At 45.1% G+C, this 19,801-nt stretch overlaps 1 protein-coding gene across 1 annotated transcript in view; it reads left to right on the top strand.

Moving 5' to 3' along the window:
- TSPAN2 (tetraspanin 2) overlaps positions 1–7,578 on the top strand; it is a 77,191-nt gene extending 69,613 nt beyond the window's left edge. Inside the window, exon 8 of the mRNA XM_066624795.1 lies at positions 597–7,578. Coding sequence (XP_066480892.1) covers positions 597–662 — 66 coding nt within the window. The 3' untranslated portion in view covers positions 663–7,578. The remainder of the gene's footprint in view (positions 1–596) is intronic.
- The last annotated feature ends 12,223 nt before the right edge of the window (positions 7,579–19,801 follow it).

Here is a 19,801-nt window from a genome sequence, read left to right as displayed (position 1 = left end):
TAGGAGTCCAACTATAGCAGTTGATTCTAATGCATTTTACTGGCAGAGGCCTGGATATGTGAGAGTTGCCTTACATGTGTCAGTCCTGTCTGACTTCACATTAAGGATTAGGCTACCTTCTGATGACAGAGACCGCAGACCAGGCTTGTAAGTGAGCTGAACAAGACACTGATGGAGGTTTGTGTGCTACCTAATATCACTTGGTAAAAACCTGGATATGTAAAACTCAGGAGTCTAGAAACAAGAGATGCTTCAGAAGAATAAAATTGACTTCGGCCAAGTAAGCAGATGTTTGAGTGGTCAAGACCTGAAGATCAGAAGCTACACGTTCAAACTTTACAGCACAATACATTGCATGTTTAAACAGAAATAAGTCCCACTGTGTTCCATAGGGTGTACTCTGAGGCTAAGCATGCATGGGATTGCAAACCAACGGTACCATCCTATTGTCATCTTGTGCCCAATGGTGTGGGTGAATGAAGCACTGGACTCAGTTGTACACACCTGCATGAGAACAATAATTAAAGGTCAAGCTTACCAACAAAAGCTGGCAAGTGTTTTCTGGAAACTTCTAAGATATCTTCCTTATCTTTCAGATCTTTGGCATGATCTTCAGCATGGTCCTCTGCTGTGCAATCCGTAACACGAGAGACATGCTCTAGAACTCTTGCTGCATAGCATTATTTTCGCACCAGGGACTGGAGGGCTTCTGGACAGAACTCTGCAAGAAGCACTTGCCCACTCAGCTTAACAACTGTAATCCATTTTAATTTGTGGTGTTAACCAACTGACAGAGAAAAGGGGACACTTGGTGAACCTGAGAATTTGCATTTAAAATTTTAAGTCAAAGAAGTCTGATGTGCGCAAACAGGATGGGGTTACCAATGTCTTATTCTTGAGGGGAAAAAAGGTAATGGCCGCATTTAAAACTAAGATTTATTTGCAATGTGACTTTGCACATATGTGTAGGCAAACACTGCCTGTATTTCCATGTTCAAGTACATGTGTGCTTGTTTAAGCACACAGATGCATGTGGTGCAACTGCACAGATATCTGTATATACGGTACTCCGTATGATTGTATGTGTGATTTGTGGGTATCTGTATTTGCATGCATATTCCTGCAGTATATACACTTGGGTGCATGCCCAGGCTAGAGCCCTTTGCAAGCGGACTCCTCTTTGCTAATTATCTGTTGAAGAGCAAAGGCCTTTTGAAAAAATCTTTATCCAATCTCTGCAGTGCTCAGAGAGATTTATATTTATTCAATCGTATTGGAAGGGGAACAAAAGTCATCAACTAGGATCTATTCCTGAGCAAAATCTCCTTGCAGGATTTTTTGTTGATTTGACCAAGTGCTGAACAGTTAATAGGTAAAGGTGTTTGAGAATGGTGTTATTTACCTTACTCAGAAGTAAGCCCATTGTATTCAATACTTAGGCTGTAAACCTGTCTTACTCACCAGAAACAAACACCTTTACTGATAGGCCAGGCACCTTATTTTTAACCAGTGGAGATCCCAAGGGAAGGAAGGCAATGCAACAAGAGGGTAGCACCCAATCAGCTGAGATCTGTTAGTAAATCACTCGGTCCAAAATTAAGTTTGTTAGGATAAAAAAAGGAAGCCTTTTGTAGCTGGGCCACAGTGAAGAGCTTAGTCTTCTTGAAACAGATCCATTTCTTGGTTGGTTGGTTGGTTTCCTTTAATCACAGTTTTGCACCTGTTGGATTACTGGATGGCTTCTAGATTAGCAGTTTGGTCTGGAATTGCCCTGCTTTGTTTATTCACCTTTTATGGAGAATTGAGACAATGTTGTAGGTCAGAACACTGCCTTCTAGTGTTTTCTGTGTTATTTTCCTGGTTTTTTATTTTCTTCTTCCAGACTTGAATTGTGGAAATTTTTTTTAAATTGAAAATGCAAATGTCATGGATAGGCACACTGCTTTAGAGGCTTTTGGGGGGCTCCCTGTGCCTTTTACTAAAAGCTTCCTGCTTGTTGGTTTCTCTCTTTTGTTGCTTCCCCTTGAGTTGCAGGGCCGGATGTATTGATAGGGAGATGGTTCATTGCCCTTTGAATTGCCTCTCTAAATGCTCCCTTAATTCCAGTTCCAGCTCTTGCAAGGGAGGGAAACGTTTTAATTACTGGTTTCATCTCAATTTGTTTATCTTTTCATTTTTATATATGAAAATAGTGCTATTTCATAATGAAATGAAATCAGCAATGTAAGCCCTACATTGGAAACAATAACTGTCAATACAGAGCATGTGGAAACAACATGTTGTTGGCAACTTTCAGTCTCGAAAGACTATGGTATCGCGCTCTGAAAGGTGGTTCTGGAACAGCGTCTAGTGTGGCTGAAAAGGCCAATTCGGGAGTGACAATCCCTTCCACACTGGGAGCAACTGCAGTCTGTCCCTGGTCTGTCTCCCTGGCTATGGGCCTTCTTTCTTTGCCTCTTAGCCTCAGACTGTTGGCCAAGTGTCTCTTCAAACTGGGAAAGGCCATGCTGCACAGCCTGCCTCCAAGCGAGACGCTCAGAGGCCAGGGTTTCCCACTTGTTGAGGTCCACTCCTAAGGCCTTCAGATCCCTCTTGCAGATGTCCTTGTATCGCAGCTGTGGTCTACCTGTAGGGCGCTTTCCTTGCACGGGTTCTCCATAGAGGAGATCCTTTGGGATCTGGCCATCATCCATTCTCACGACATGACCGAGCCAACGCAGGCGTCTTTGCTTCAGCAGTGCATACATGCTAGGCATTCCAGCACGTTCCAGGACTGTGTTGTTTGGAACTTTGTCCTGCCAGGTGATGCTGAGAATGCGTCGGAGGCAGCGCATGTGGAAAGCGTTCAGTTTCCTCTCCTGTTGTGAGCAAAGAGTCCATGACTCGCTGCAGTACAGAAGTGTACTCAGGATGCAAGCGAAAACAATAACTGTCAATACGGAGCACTTAAGAAAGACTATTCAAGATGCAATTAATATACTTCCGGCATTACTAATTCTAAAGCAGCAAGAATCAATAAATGGGCAGGAGCAGCAAGCAGCATGCTTTCAAATAATGCCAGAAGGGATCTTTGATGAATGGGACGTACTTTTAGGTGAGCAGTATTATGGAAGGGTTTTGGTCAGCAGGAAGGTTACTGCTGGAAAATAGAATGCTGTACTCAGTGCTGTGTGGAATCTTCATTTTAATGCTACTCTTAGTTCATTGCAAAAAAGCAGTGCCACAGCAGCACTGCTGAGCTCTCACCTCCAGAAAAATGAAACTCCTTTCCACACAATCAAAAACTGTGCCTGAACGACATTATAGATGTGATACTCCCAAGTGAAACACCATGCTGGTACATAGGAAGCTGCCTTCTACTAAGTCAGCGTATTGGTCCATCTAGATCAGAATTGTGTAGACTGAATGGCAGCAGCTCTCCAGGTTTTCAGAAGGCAGTCTTTCCCAGTCCTACATGGAGATGCAGAGAGTTGAACATTTATGCAAAGCAATTGCTTCATCATGCTGCTGTTTGCAGCTTCTTGGTCATTAAAAGAGCACTCCTGTGCTGGCTGTGCACAGCAAAGGAGTGCATAAGTAGCAGATGAATTTTTTTAAAAAATATGTGTGTATGATTCAATAAAAAAAAAAGTTGAGTCCTATTGATTTAAATGGAGGATAGTTAAAAACATGTTTGACTCTCCCATTTTAATCAGTGGAACTCAAACTTTGACTAGATCATGACCCAATCTATTGTTAGGAAAGGCAGGTCAGGGTTGTGTAGGAGGAAAGTCTTGCTGAAATTTGACTCTTTTTTTCCAGCGCTGGGTGAGCATTTCAGTATGGTAGTTGTGCTGTACAGGAGCACACGGATGCCAAGGACTTTGAATGAGTTTTTTTAAAATATAGTCAGCATTCAAGCAGGGGGGCAGCTAGAAGTAGTTGGGTCTTATTAGTGACCCACTAACATCACTAACGACATCAGACAATAATTAGTAGGTGGCTGTGACACTTGCACAACCCTCCTCCATGTGGTACTCATGCTAGCAACTTTCAGGGAGGATGTTTGGACTGTGCCACACAAATTAATCACTGCTGTGCTGTATGTTTGCAGTATGCTCCCCAGTAGTAGCGTATATGAAAAATGGGTTATGTGCAAACAAGTGAAGAGACTAGAGAAAGGGGTAGGAAGTTCTAGATGATCACAGGGACAGTGTGCTCTTCTCTCTCTTCCCTGGCTGTGACCGATTATGATGTATCCACCACACAAGTTCTGATTCCTAATCATTTTTAAAGCAAATGCCCAATTGTCTGATTTTGCCTTACCCACTTCCACGACTGAAAAACATGCACACAGTGCTTGAGCAAAGGCTGGTTCTTCAGGTAGGACTGTCTGCAAAGAAGCAGTGCTAGCAGTGCAGGGCTGGGATCTTCTGGCCAAAATTCAGGAGACTTTTCAGGAGATCCTGTCCCCAGGGTTGTGACTAATATCACATGCATCAAAATTTGGAATACAAAAAGTGGCGCAAAGCCTCTAATTACTGCTAATTCTGCCTGAGAATTGGAGCTAGGGTTACTGCAGGGCCTTGTAACATGTATGAAATACCTTGAAATACCTCAGGAGTATGTTTACAGTTTATCTGTGCTTTTTATTTTTATTTATTTCTACTAAAATGCAGTGATCTAGCCAATGAGAAATAGTTTATGGTGTAATCCTAATTCATTAAAATCACTGGGTTCTTGCCATTGACTTGAATGGGAGGTGTACCCTTAGCATTTTTATATATCTGGCTCATTTCTGGCAAGCTATTATTTAAGGTGATGATTTTGCATTTCTGTCTTTTTTTGGTGGGGGGGGGATTCAGTTATGTTTTGCTTTGAGTGGGAGCAGGCTATCAAACAGAATATGTCAGCAGGGAAGCTGTTGCTTTCTAGTAAATAGTATTCCATATACATGAGCCTTTATGCCATCAAAACATATTTAAAACATATGAGACCTCAGGGAAAGTCTGCTATATCAGGGCCTTCATTCTAAATGTAGCGTGCACCCAAGTGTGTGTATGTGTATATGTGCATGTATGTCAGAGAGAGAGAGAGAATTCCCAACTTGTGTGCAGTCTTCCCCCCCAACATGAAATCACCCATCCCTACATCTTCCTGTCTTCAATATCCCTGTCTTATCTGTTGTTCCTTAGAAAGCTTCCTGCTCTCCCATTTTATGCTCCAGAACCAAATCAGGAGCACTGGAAGCACCATTTGGATTATCCCTCAGTCTTGATTAGCAGTTCTGCCTTCTCCTGTCTATTGCTTACACCTACTTGCCTGGTTTTAGTAAGTGAGACAGGCAAGCTGCTGCCCTATATCCCGTTGAAGGGAGAGTTCACCTTTATTCCATTCTGACAGTTAAATTCCTTACTGGCAGAGGAAGCTACACATACCCACTCACTCCTTTGCTAATCTGACATTGTAAATTCCAAAGCAAAACCATGAAGATTAAGTCCAAAATGGCTCAAAGTTATCCCCTTTTTAGCTTGTGACATTTCTATGAAATGTCTCTGTCCTATGCAGTCTTCACCACTGCCAGCTGAACACTCCTGATAACTAAGCTGTGGGTTGCATCCCAAGGGCTGGGGTATAGTATCCACACAGGGAGATTGGGCATTGCACACACCCACTGTTAAAAGAAGTAGCGCAGAAGGGACATACACAAGCCATTGCTTGAATTAACGGACATTGTTGTTTGGCATCAGAATAGTGATGCTATGTTGACTTTTGACTCATTCATCATTGACATCAAAACAGTCTTGCTTCCCAAATGCCATTTGTAGTTTGCTTCTGTACCTATAAGTGCCTTTTTGGAAATAGGGCTGAGTGCCAGTTATAAAAGTAAATATTTTATCAAAAGCAGACTTGAACTAATGCCTTTCTATGAATTCTGATTTCCCCATGTACCACTGTATTTGTTTCATGTAATTGTACCTGTATTGAATTCATCTGCTTTCCAGAAATAATTCAAGGGTGTGCTTGGAATCCCAGGCCAGAACTGTAATTGGTACCAGATGCATATTTTTCTGGATTGTTTTTTGTGTCCTAAAACACTGCATGCATTTAAGAAAAATCTATCAGTGCCTTTAAAAACTTGACAGCTGTAACCTTCCCACCTCACCATCTCAGAAATGATTTCCAGCATCATATTGGTGGGGAGTCCTTTGATCCCGAAAATCACGTAAAAGGCATTGTACTTTCAATACCAGCAACTGCTGGCTGATGATTATTTAACTCTATCCCTTTCTTACGCTGCACTTTTCTATGGCATTTTACTATTACTGTAATAGTGTACAACCAGTGAGCATGTGATCACTCAGTCAGCTTGTGGATATACATCTTTCCAAAATTCGTTCCATGACCCAGACTCTTGTTATGTACAAGTTAGCACACTGGAGATTACCACTCCAGACCTTGGTGAGAGTGATTTGCTTCATGCCCATAGGGTGATGAAAACTAGCTCTCTTTCAAGTTTACTAGATCAGCAATGATGCCAACAGTTAGTGAGAGCTGTGCCTATTGATAGTCATTATTGGGGCCAACAGGTGCCTTGGGTTCCTCTGGGAAACAACCTTTTCTTTGTGCAGCTCCTTCTATACCCAAAGCCTAACACAGGGAGTGCAGTGTCTTCCCTAAGAGGAAGCACTGTGAGAAATGGCCACTGTAAGGACCCAGCAGGAGCATTAGACAGAACACCAAGGAAGACATGGAGGTAGCTGATCAGATCCTCCCAAATGTCTTTAGAACATGACTGCTGGCAGGCAGCACTTCCTAGGTTATCAAACACAGAATATGTGGTCTACCTCAGTGCTCTGCCACTGCTAACATGCAGTGTTGTTAATCTTTGAGGGAGGGGAAAAGAATTTGAGAACCCTTTAACATGCATTTAATAAGGAGAGGCTTCTCACTTTTGTCCCTTATGGAGCCTTGGGTACATGATGCAGTAATAGATGTTCTGTTCTGCCTACTGCAATTGCAGGTAGATCCATGGGGATGCCTATTCAGGGTTCCAGAACCACAGTGAGTGGTATGTTGTTATATCTGTTGGAGAGTCCTGCCTGACCACTCCTTGCAACCAGCAGGGATCAGGCAAGAACTAACAGAATCGGGACCGCAAAATCGCCATGCCATAATGGTCTGTGCAAATACCCCACTGGAAGTCATTGTTTTATGTGAAAGGTGTACCATTTCTACTGCAGTGGATGTGCAAAATTGTTATTTCCACCTTAAACGCCTATATTTTAGAGTTTGTGCAGGAGACTTTAGTAGCTCTTCAAATGTCAGTAGAAATGTAAACAAATATCATCTTCCACACAGACCCCCTCCCTAGTGTGCCTGATATTATCAGACAGCATCAGTGCATCAAGCTGTTATCATGGGAAAGCAAGTATGTTCACCACCTAGTCATTTCCCCTAGCTGCTAAATGTGTTAGCAATTGTTCTGTTACTGTGACATGTTCTACTTTGGCCTGCTCTAGGAATGCATTTTTTTAATCATCCTTTCTCTATTGAAGTTGAAGCAGAAGTCTAATAAAAATAATCTGAAATTAAAAACTTACGTGCAACTTCTTTTTCCTATCCTATACTTGGCTGCTTATGACATATATGGGACACAGTGATGCAGCGGGTTAAACCTCTGCGCTGACGAGCCTGTTGACTGTAAGGTTGGCAGTTCGAATCCCTGCAACAGGGTGAGCTCCCATTGCTTGTCCCTGCTCCTTTACCTTTATTGGGCTGTTTGTGACATACACTAGCTTCTTTTCTCAAACATACTCCTGGTGTTACATTCTGCAGTGGAATGGAGCAGCTTTAGGGGGAGGTGTTCATGATTCCAAGCAAAATTGGCACTGAGGATGTGCTGTAATACACACAGGTAGTACAATGGGGCCATTAAGAGATGCACACAATACGTTTTGGCCCTGGGTATTTCATTTTGCCATTTTCACTGTTCTGCAAATTCAAAATGAAGGAGTACCTCTGGTTCTTTCTTACACTTCAGCAAAATTATTTCAGTCTGACAGAGAGCAAGGCTGGTATTATCTTCATCCTACAGGCCTAAATGATGGTGTAGTTTTGCAGCACTGTCTATTCATTTTCTTAGAAAATCTTTGGCAAAGTTTTTCCTAAAGTTTTTGTCATGGAACCTTGTGAAGCTGGCTAGCCCTTCATCCTTAAAGATTTCTTCTCTAGTTATTATGAAGATTTCTTCATAATCCCCACCATATTAGGCACATACAATTAAAAGGAATCTTTCAGAGCAATGAAAAACTACAGCAACTATAGCTGTAGCACTTCTGCAAGGGTAAAAGAGGATAAAAGGCATTGGGGGTTCCTCTTTAAAAGTGTGCACTGTGCCATTAGAGATGTTTCAGCTTTCACTGAGGGTGAAGAAGGGAAGAAAGGGCTGGACTGGAGCCACTAGATAGAAGAGGAACATAGAGGGTCACCTGGAAGTCCAAAGCATTGCTTATGCCAAGAATCATTTACATTTGCACTCCAATAAGTGGTTCTGCTATGCAAAAAATATGCAAAACTGAATCGGATTAGCTAGGATGAACCTGACAAGATCAGATGTAAGACAAACATATGAAACTGCATTATACTAAGCCAGAGGTTTAGCCCACCTAGCTCAGTATATTCTATGTGAGGGGTGGCCAAACTTAACATAAGGGCCACATACGATAAACGATATCAGCCTGATGATATTGCTTTTTTCTCAACTGCTAACCCATCTGTTAATAAAACCTCTTTGTTTAAAACCTCTGCGGTGTTCTAGGTGCAGTGGATTTGTCAGCCTCCCTACTGAGCAGGCACTACTGTCAGAGTGAGAGCAATAACAACCCTGAATATTATTCTTGGGGAGGGGTTTTGAATCCTCTGGGAATCAAATCTCAGGCAGGTGGCAGCAGACTAAAACTGCTCTTGTCCCACTAAGCTTCGTATCCAAACCAAGTATAAGAGAGGGGAATGGAAAGAGAGTGAGTGCCTGACACTAGGTGCTACTGCCCTAGATCAGCGGGTGGTCTCTGGAAGCCCTCCTTGCTCTTCATGACACTTGCTCTCTGTGTTTCCTGAAGGCAGGACAAAAACATGGGTGGAAACTTCCAGGAAAGAGATTTATGCAGCCTGCTTTGCACAGAAGTGGAATTTCTTTGGAGGTTTTCCAGCAGAAGCTGAATGGCCACCTGTCAGGAATGCTGTAATAATTGTCTGCAGCAAGCATGGGGTTAGTTTAGATAACCTAAGGCACCTCCCAATGCTAGCAGTCTATGATTCTATATCTAGTTCCTTTCTTTGCTCTTTTCCCAACATCTGTTCCTCCCTTTCCTCAATGCTCTACACTGTTGAAATATAGTACTGGAAAATGAATCTGATCCTTCTGGAAAGATGTCATGGAATCTTATGCCAGTCCTGTTATATTATCCCTTCTTCCTTCTTATTGACAGAGCCAACTCCACATTAAAAAGACAGACACGCACCCTGTCAGAGGTCCTCTATGGAGAAAGATTCATACCTGCTCTGCTGTACATCTACACTGAGACAGTCATTGGTCCATCTAGCTCAATATTAACACTGACTGGCAGTAGCTCTCCAGAGTTCTGGACAGGAATTTTTTGTTGTTTTTTGTTGCTCCTACCTGTAAAATGAACCCGGGACATTTGCAAGCCAATGACTATAGTCCCTCTTATCAGTATTTGCAGGGGCTTATAGAAGATTATCCCAATCAGAATTATAGCAGATGGGCTTTAATTGCTATTTAGGACAAATTTAAGAAAAATACTAAGTTTATATTTGGAATTTTTCCTGACTTGGAGTTTCAGTGACTGAAAACTTAGCCAATTGAATTTCTGCATTTTATACAGCTGCTGAAACAGCAGGGGATGGGAACAACAGGTTTGAAACACCAAGGAAAAAATATTATTTAAAAATTGGCTGCTTTTCATTCATTTCTTGTTCAAAGTTAAGTATCCAATGTCACTGGTCTGGTCTGAGGTATTTGGTCTTTGTGCTGAGCTAAGCATTTTGACCACTGGGATAGGACAGCCTGGCCTACAAACCAAGTTCTTGCGGTATTTAATATGACTCCTTCTGGGGAGGCCACAGCTAGATAGCAAAGAGATGAAGCTGAGAGGATGCATGGCTCAATTCTGTCTGCAATATTAACCTCTCCTTACCCTAGATTTTTCCAGAGCTCCTCCATCAACATGTATGCAGGCACTGCCCTATTGCACAAGAATGGCAAATCCCTAGCTGCCAGCACTGTGGACAGCAGGCACATCTGTGTCAGAGGGTGAGGACAGCAGGCATAGCTCTCCCCAGTAAGCTTGGAACAATCTAAGAAATATGTCAACATTTTCCATCCAACAATCAAATTCACGAATAACACCACCAAGGAGTATTCAAAAAACCTTTTCCTTGATGTTCTCCAGTCCAGGCGCTACAGCCAAACAAGAGAGTGAAAGATGTAAGATACATGTATGTATGTATGTAAGGTACATACCTTACAGACCCACTGATGCTCACATTTGCTCTGACTGGAGTTCCTGCCACACTAAGTGACACCAAAGGAAACACATAGCACCAGTGGCATAACTAGAAGGGGGTGCAAAACACTAAGTTTTGCAAGCACCTGAATGGGCCATGCAAGCAGCCTCTCCCCTCCCCTTCAGAGTCATTCCAGGCAGTGGGAGCAAACCAGAGCTGCCTCCCAGAATGGCTCTGCCCAGAATGGCTCTGAAGGGGGGGGGGGTTGCTTGCATGGCCCGTTCAGGTGCCTGCAAAACTTAGTGCTCTGCACCCCCTCTAGCTACACCATTGCACAGCACAATCCTAGAAATCTCAGAACTATGTCCCACTCTGTTCAGTGAGGCTTATTGTCAGGTAAAAGTGTAACCAGGATTGTAGCCATAATTTACAGTTTGGCTGTCAGGGTTAACCATATTTACAACAAAGATAAATACTGTGCTAGAAGAGAACTTGTAGAGAGGGGACACCTTCTCCCTGTGATCCTCCACAAACATCTATAAGGCATCCACATTCTCAGGAGAATCATCTCTCCTCCACAGATACAAGGAGTACGCACAACTGCTGCAACCAGGGTGACCAGATACAATGGAGGACATAGTGCCTATACCTTTAACCATAGTATACCTAGAAGAGTGAGTTTTGGCAGGTGTGGCTTTTTAAACCCTTCAGTTTTAAACCCTTTAAAAAATCCTTCCTTTTTAAACCCTGAGCTGCACCTGCCAAAATTCCTCTTCTATACCATGGTTATATACCATTGTATCTGGTCACCACGGCTGCAACTCTTCTCAGTTGATATGAATCCAGCATCACCTCCTCATCACCAGACAATGGAGAGAAGCCACCTGCCTATGGTCATTTTTTCTCTCGATGAGGGGGAAGGGGGAGGGATAGAGAGCCAGGGCCTAGGACAGGGGGGTGAAAGGGGTAATTTGTACCTGGGGGCCAGGGTCAAAAAGGGGGCCCAGGAGCCACTAGAAGTGGCCCAGAAATTTCCTGGAATATTACATTTTCCTACCTACTCAGACTTGTTGCCTGCATGGGATGCTGGGGATACTACCACGGGCGTGCAGCTCAGCTGCAGCTACTGCAGGGGAAGAGGTCAATTATGGGGGTGATGCGCTGGCCTCCTGTACCAAGTGACACAAACCCTAGTGATGCCATTGCCCTGAAGGCCTAGATGCCTTTTAAAGTGGGTTAGTCACACAGGTTGGGAAGGCTGGAAAAGGGCTGCCTGACTTTGATTGGTCTGTGGAACTCCTTGCCACAGGATGTGGTGGTGATGGCAGCTGACAGTCTAGATGCCTTTCAAAGGGGGTTGGACAGACGGGGTGCTAGACACGAGCTGACTGGCGGACTCTCTCCCCCCTGCCCTTCGCTCTCAGAGTCTGAGGGGGTCTTTTCGTGGTGTTGCACAGGTCCTGTGGCAAGCAGGCATTTTTGTGGCCAGCTCTGGAGTGGTGTGGCTGGAGCCCAGAGAGGTGCCATCCTTTCTGGGACTGGAAGCACCCGACAGGCTGCGAAGGGGTAAAGGGTGCAGAGCCCCCCCCCCCCTGCCCTGCTGCAGGCAGGGGCGCTTCCCTGGGGGCTGCTGTCCACTGGCACCAGCAGGCACAGGTCAGACCAGTCCTGCTTGGAGGGCAGGAGTGGGGGAGGGGGGGTTTCCTTGTCCCAGGAGAAGAGTCACCCAGCCAAAGCAGTGTGGGTGGGAACACAGCAGCAGCACCCCGGAGGTGAGGGGCAAAGGAGCGTCTCCCCCTCCTGTCTGCCTGCGATGAGGGGCTGAGCCGAGGGGCTGGTCAGGGATAGGCGGGGCTCCCCTCCGCCCCCACTGACGTCACAGGCACAGCCCACCTGTAGGAGGCACTGGAAGAGCCTGGGCAGGTGAGCTCAGGTAGCTCACCTGGCGTAGGACGGGGCCGCGTAGGCAGGGCTGGAGCGGCGACGTCACGGAGCTCTGCTGGGCTGCTGGTCAGGCGAACCCCGTGACGACACAGCCGAGGGAGAGGCAGAGGGAGGCGGGGAAGGGGCCAGCACCCAGCAGCCCCTGCAGCCGCGCACTCAGGCAGAGACAAGACCAGGTCCCCAGAGCTCAGCCCCCCCCCCCCCGCAGGAGGGGCTCTCCCTCGCACGTCCCCAGCAGAGCAGGCACCACGCGCTGCTAATCCGGAGAGGGGGTTGGACTGGGATGTAGTTCAGCCACTGGCATGACTCGGTCATCCATCCCTCCCCCCCCCATCCGTCCCTCTCCCCATCCATCTCTCCCCCATCTATCCATTCTTCCCTCTCTCCATCCCTCCCTCTCCTCACCCAAACAGTGGCAGGAGAAGGAGGAGCAGTGGAGGCAAGTAGGCAGAGATGAGCAGGTGCAGGGAGGTGCGGATTGCACTGGGTGACCGCCGGGTGGGGGTGACACCACTACTGGCAAAAAGGGAAAATCTTGATATTTTTGAATAATAGCATGATTTAATTCAGAATGCAATGAAACAAACTGTGAAATATCTAATATAACTATCAAATGTTACACCCCCAAACACAGAAAAGGAAATCACAAGGGCCTTATGTAACAAAAAGTGGATTTTCATAACTCAAGATTGACCTATGTGACTGATTGTTCCAAGAGTCAATGAGGTTTTGTCATGACACAGCAGGAAACCAATAAGGTGTTACTATGAGTCCATTTCCATTTCCATGTATCAGAGCTAATACTAGAACTCTTTTTCAGTTGTGTGAGAAAAAGAGCCCCACTGGATCATAAGAAGAGCCCCACTGGTTCAGGCCCAAGGCCTATCTACCTATATCTCACAGCGGTCTACCAAATGCCTCAGGGAACACACAAGACAACAAGAGACCTACGTCCTGGTGCCCTCCCTTGCACCTGGCATTCTGAGGGTGCCCACTTCTAAAATCAGAAGGTTACACATTATACATCATGGCTTGTAACCCATGATGGACTTTTCCTCCAGAATTTTGTCCAATCCCCTTTCAAAGGCATCCAGGCCAGATGCCATCACCACATTCTATGACCAGGTCATTTATGAACAGGTTGAAAAGCATAGGTCCCAGGACAGATCGTTGGGGCACACCACTTTTCACCTCTCTCCACTGTAAAAATTGTAAAAATTGACACACTGTAAATATTGACACCCACTTTCTGCTTCCTGGTCCTCAACCAATTCCTAATCCATGAAAGGACCTGCCCTCTTATTCCCTGGTTGTGGAGTTTTTCACCATGGGTTTTTTGTTTGTTTGGTTGGTTGGTTACCAATTTGTTGGGTAACCTATACTGTTATATATTTAAATAAATGAAGTTAATGGGGGTGACACCAATCCTAGTGGTGCCACTGCATTTAGGTTGTGCGTGTGATATTGTCATTAATTCTGGATAGTCTGGTACGGAAGCAGGTCCATCATGGGGGTGATGCAATCAGTTCTTGGACCAGGGGACACAAACCCTAGTGCTGCCACTGGTTGGTTTCTTTGATTCATCCCTAGACAGGTTGCAACAGCACAGGCAGCTGACTACGGCCAGCCTTCTACCATATGTGATGCATGAAAGCACATAGCAGTCACAACATTAGACTGTATCTTAGCAGTCACAACATTAAGACATCCACAGTTAAATTGTAAATAACTGATCAATCACAACTGATCAATGATAGCCACTGCAGCAAAATCAGTGCCAGGCATAAAGTAATCATTTCCCTCTTCTGGATGTTTGCTGGCCTGCTACAATAGCTCTTTGGTGCGTAGATCCGCTTGCCATGAAGGAGATCAGGGACACAGCTGTGGGGCTACAGCTGCTACAAAAGCAAGTTCTGCTATACACAGGACGCCTTCCATGCCAGTGTGAGTTTAAATACAATGGTGCTAGTTTTGTGCATGACTTTCTATATTTCAAAGATTTTAGAGGGACTTAGGAGTGTGTTTGGTTTTTCCATATTAGTGTATCAAGCTGCTGATGCCACATGGGCAGAGACCTGGGCTCTGTATCAGAAAGTTTGGTAGACCTGGGCTCCAAAGACTATTCCAGCTGTTGCCACCCTCCCCTCGGTTTTGCCCCCCCCCCCACCTTTGGGAAGCGGCCCCAAAGAAACTTTGTACCCCCTGATAAAATTCCTCTGTGGAGAGCCATAGAGGGGGCCCTTTCCTGTCATTGGATGAACTGTGCTGGCCCTGCCCAACCACAGCGCGCCTTTGGCAGATGCAGCCGAGGAGGCGTCCTCTCCCTTCTCGGCTGTAAGTGGAAGAGCCGCGGAAGGAGCTGCCCGGAACGGAGACCAGGAGACGCTGCCCGCCCCCAGACTGGAGGGAGGGACTCCCCTGGAAGCTGGCCTTTCAGCTTGGCAGGCGCCCCGATCCCATTCTCATAGGCAGGTCTTTCTGGGGACGTGGCGTCCGTGGCAAAGCTGGCGCGCTGCGGGGATGCCCAGCAGGGGCTCGGATGTCTCAGGAGCTTTGGGGCCGGAGGAAGCTGCAGAAAGGAATCAGTGCCAGGGGCGTGGGAGACAGCTGGAGAACTGCGGGTGCCAAGGCTGTGGTGGGCCCTTTGCCCAGCAGGTGGGGCTCCTGGACCTTCAGGGGCTGCGTGACAGGAAGAAATTCAGCAGCCAGCACTTTTCCTGGGGCTGCATTTCTGGGCTGACAACAAGCTGCACCTGTTGAATCTTCTGCCTGTCATGTAACTAGGAAAGGTGCTCCGCTGCTAGAAAGAAAGAAAGAAAGAAAAGTAGGGATTTTATTTGAGGAATTGTAGGAGAGATGGAAAGGGGCAGTCATGCTTACTCTTTTGCCCCAGGGGTGGCCAACCAGCAGCAGGGATTGGTTGGCACCTTCCAGGTCAGCAGTGGCGCAGCTAGAGGAATTGCAGGGGTGGCAACTGCCCACGCTGCAGGCTGCCTGAGGGCAACAGTCTGGCCTCACGCCTGCGCAATTGCAACTCCCCTGTCCGGATCACCGTTCACACTTCTTGCAAAAAGTGCCTGGAAAAGAGCGCTCTGCAAGAGGGAGAGCAGTGATCGGTCTCTGGCCACTTGCTCTGGAGGGTTGGGGTGGGGCAAACAGGTGACTTGAGGGGCAAGCAAGAGGGGGCTGGGGTGGGGGTGAGCAGCAGAGCAAGGGGAGTGAGGGGGCAGAGACTCCAATCACCGCTCATGCCTCTTGAGCAGGAGAGGGGCTGGGCTGGGGGGAGGCAACCGTTTAAAAAAAAACAACATGGTTGTGGCATCACACCCAGAAGTGATGCCACCCACTTCTTAACTTTATCCCAGGTTCCAGAGTGGCTAGCTGTGCCACTGCAGGTCGGCCTCCTTTATCTGCTCCATGCAGCATTTGGGAAGGCAAGGGGAGGCCACGGCAGAAGAGAACAGAGCTAGTACCAAGCAACACTTCTAGAAAGAGACGGTCTGTTCCAGCTCCCCAGTTGATAGCCACCTTTCTTCTAGCAGAGCTTCTCTGTTGGTGGCAACAGCTGTATGATATGCAGCGCTTTCTATCAGGATGGGGTAGTCCTGCCCATAATCTCTTGCCAAGCATGCATCTGTTAATAAGCCCTTCCAGAAGAAGGTGGGAATTGTGGAGTATGTAGGCCAGTATTACTAGGCAGAGGTTTTTCTTGCAGGCTGTTCCTCCATGAAACCAAACACAGCATGGGGTTGGGGAATGGAACAAGATATTGTTGCTGAAGGCATCTGGCACCAACCCCATTGCCTGCAGGCCTTTTTCTGCTGCACTCCCAGCAGGAGGCTGACTGATGGAATGCTACAGAGAGCACCTTGGGAACTCACAGTCCCTGCTGTGCTTAAGCCACCTTCCATCTCTCACCTCAGCAGCAGGAAGAGTAAAATGTGAAATACCTTTGAAATGTTTAGTGCATTTTTTTCCCTAGAATAGAATTGATAGTGACCAAAAACTCATTTTTGGAACCAGGTTAGTACACCCTTGGTATGCCCTGCACACTGCTAAAATAAATCCCCAGATCTCATTCTCATTGGCATTCGTTTCTGCTTTAATGATAGATGGCTTCAAAGCATAACCAGTCCACTGCTGTCTCTCTCCTGCTTCTCCCATGATAAGCTATGTGCATATGTAACATTTTCATCTTGGCTTTGGACCTCTAAAGGGCCTAGGGTGGCTTGCAATACATTTTTTAAAATGCATTAAAAACAATATTAAAAACAGTTCTCTCCTGAAAGAGAACTTTCTACAACATAGGTGCTGACTCTGAGAAGGCCCCAGCATGCATTCCGATCAAACAGATCGAAGGCACTGGGGTGCAAAGCAGGACCTCCAATGATGAACATGGAGAGTAGAGCGCCATGTGTGGAAGGAGATCCTTTACACCTTGGCTCCAAGTCATTTCTATGTGTTCTCTGATAACTTGAAGATGCACCTTTTTTGTGACTTTCTCCCTTTCTTGTTCTTATCCCCTAGAACACTACAACCAGGGATACCCACTAAAATTGAGTGTTGGGAGAGTTAGGACAGACAAATGTTTCTTTACTCAGCGTATAGTTTGTGAAACTCCTTGCCACAGGATGTGGTGATTACATCTGGCCTGGATGCCTTTAAAAAGGGATTGGATAGATTTCTGGAGGGAAAATCCATCATGGGTTACAAGCCCATGATGCATCTGGTGGGCCAGTGTAAGATACAGGAAGCTGGACTAGATGGGCCAGTGGCCTGATCCAGCAGGTCTGTTCTTATGTCTTCTTACAGAGCTGGGGAAGAAGATTTTCTGGGGAGACTGAATATCAATCTTAGATGCTGGATTTATTTTCAGCAGAGGAAAGGCAGGGTAGAAATCTTCTAAATAAATAAATATTGTCAGATAATTGGACTTGTATTTATATAATGAAAATGTATTTAAAATATAGTAGTGAGAGAAAGACAAGAACAGCCTGTGGACAAGAACAACCTGTGAACCTGTGGATTTTTATACAAGCAAAACAACTAAGCACATTTGGCTATTTTAGTTTTGTTTTTTTAATTCATTATGCGTAAAAGGTTAGCACTTGCTTTTCATTTTTCTGTGGTTTGTTGCAGAATGTCAAAAGAAATTTAAGGCTAATAAATTTAGATACTTTCAATATTTTCTCAGGCAAGACCAATACTGGTCATTTTACCCATCTCTTTATGGGTACAGTGGGGAATTCCTAGTGACTGTGTGATGCTGCTCATGTGACATAGGCATTACTATGATACATTGGGGCAGTCCCATAAGTCCTAGCGGTGTCATTCTTTTTCGCAACTGAATTAAACAGAATTAAAGCAGCCTTTTTGAAATGGAGACTCTTTAGCATTCCAACTGAAATGTTACTGTAGGCTGCTTTGGGGATGACCTGCCTATGGCATTAGATTGCAGGCTAATAATATCCCATTCTTTGTGCAATGCATCCTCCCCTGTTGCTAGTAGTGGAAACTCTATCCCCAGGACTGATCCACTTCATGATCATTGACTCATTTAACATGGAATATCATTTAGCTAACCCATTTAGCATCATGAGCATTGTGTGCACAGGGAATTCTAAGTGACTGGACTATGCAGCCATGTGACACTGGCATTGCTCTGACACATTTCAGCATGCTGTTGCAGATGCAACCCATATGTTTTGACTTCCCAGAAAACAAAGTGTTTCTCAAAAACTGTGAGTTGGGACCCACTAGGTGGGTCATGAGCCAATTTCAGGTGGGTTCCCATTCATTTCCATGTGTATTCTATTTTTAATATATTAGAGGTGATGCTACCATGGAATGTGATTGTATTTGGGGAAATGTTACAGAACTATACTTTTAACAGGCTACTACGCATATGCTTTTAACAATGATAGTCAATGGGGCTTACTCCCAGGTAAGTGTGGATAGGATTGCAGCCTTTGGGAAGTGTGGGGAATTTTTTTAAAAACAAATTTGCAACTGCTTGGGTGGGTTAGTTCTTCTTTATTTTAAATAAAATTTTTAAACTTTTTGTAAACTTTTAATGTATTAATAAATTGATCTGATTTTATCCTATGGGGAGGTGTTAAGATTTTTCCTGCTTAATAATGTCACTTCTGGCCATAACATTACTTCCAGGTTAATGACATCACTTCCAGTGAGTCCCACCAGATTGTCATTCTAAAAAGTGGGTCCCAGTGCTAAAAAGTTGGAAAACCGCTGGTATATACAATATTTATGATTTTGTATGCATCTAAAAAGGATATGCTGATTAAACCTAAGATTAAAAATGAGAAGAATACAATGTGGTTAGAGTGTGATAACTTCTTGACAGGTTATCCGACAAATAAAGGGCCACGAGAGATTAAATGAGACTTGACACCTCTAAGTCCATTTTAAAAAGCCCATTTGACTGTAAGAGCAAAAAGCCGTACACTACAGCCACTTGTCTGACTACTTCATTACTTCTGCTGCAAGCCCACCAACACTGCTGCCTTCTCTTGGGAAATGAAACACCTTATAGCTGCTGCCCTGAGACCAGAGGAAGTTGTGGCAGCTGCAGCCGAGTAAGTTTGCTGTGCATGAAGGATCATGCACAGAGCCAACATTTGCCTGCTCTTCACAGCTGATGTCTTATCTGCTGCTAGAAAAGAAAGTTCCCTACAGCGGCAACCTCCTCCAGCCTATAGTGTGCTTCATTCTCTAAGAGGCAAATGATAGTGACAGAGCAGTCAGCCAAGTAGCATAGCAGCTTTCAATCCACTACTGTGCTACAATCACACTTATGTTAAACACTGCACTGAGTGAGAGTTCACCACACTTTTAGCCCCTTTTATATCACAAAGAATGTTCTGGCCCCTTAAAAACAAACATTTTTTTCAGCGTAAACTTTCATGGACTACAGTATGCATCAAGAAGTTTTGAATATACATCGGTCTCAGCCCTAACATTACTGCCCATGTGCTCATTTTTGAGATTGAAGGTGGGAAACCTCCCTCTAAATCATTTGGTGTAATCCTAAGCATATTTACTAAGAACTCCCACTTTAATTCAATGGGACTGGGGGGCCTAATCCTATCCAACTTTCCAGCAGTGCAGCCTTGAGGTAGAGGAACAAATGTTCTCTTACCTTGAAGAGGCCTTCATGATTGCCCTTCTACTGTAGAATGCAGTGCACACCCCATAGGTATGGCTACATCAGTGCTGGAAAGTTGGATAGGATTTGGCCCTTATTCCCTAAAACATGTGTTTAAGTGTTGCAGCCCAGGTTGTGTTTTTTTTATTGTGTTGATTGAAAATTATGGTTTGAAATTGTATC

Source organism: Tiliqua scincoides, chromosome 4 (genome assembly GCF_035046505.1).
Source record: "Tiliqua scincoides isolate rTilSci1 chromosome 4, rTilSci1.hap2, whole genome shotgun sequence".
Lineage (NCBI taxonomy): Eukaryota > Metazoa > Chordata > Lepidosauria > Squamata > Scincidae > Tiliqua > Tiliqua scincoides.
The sequence above is the reverse complement of the archived record's forward strand: the minus strand, read 5'-3'. Positions and strand labels throughout refer to the sequence as shown.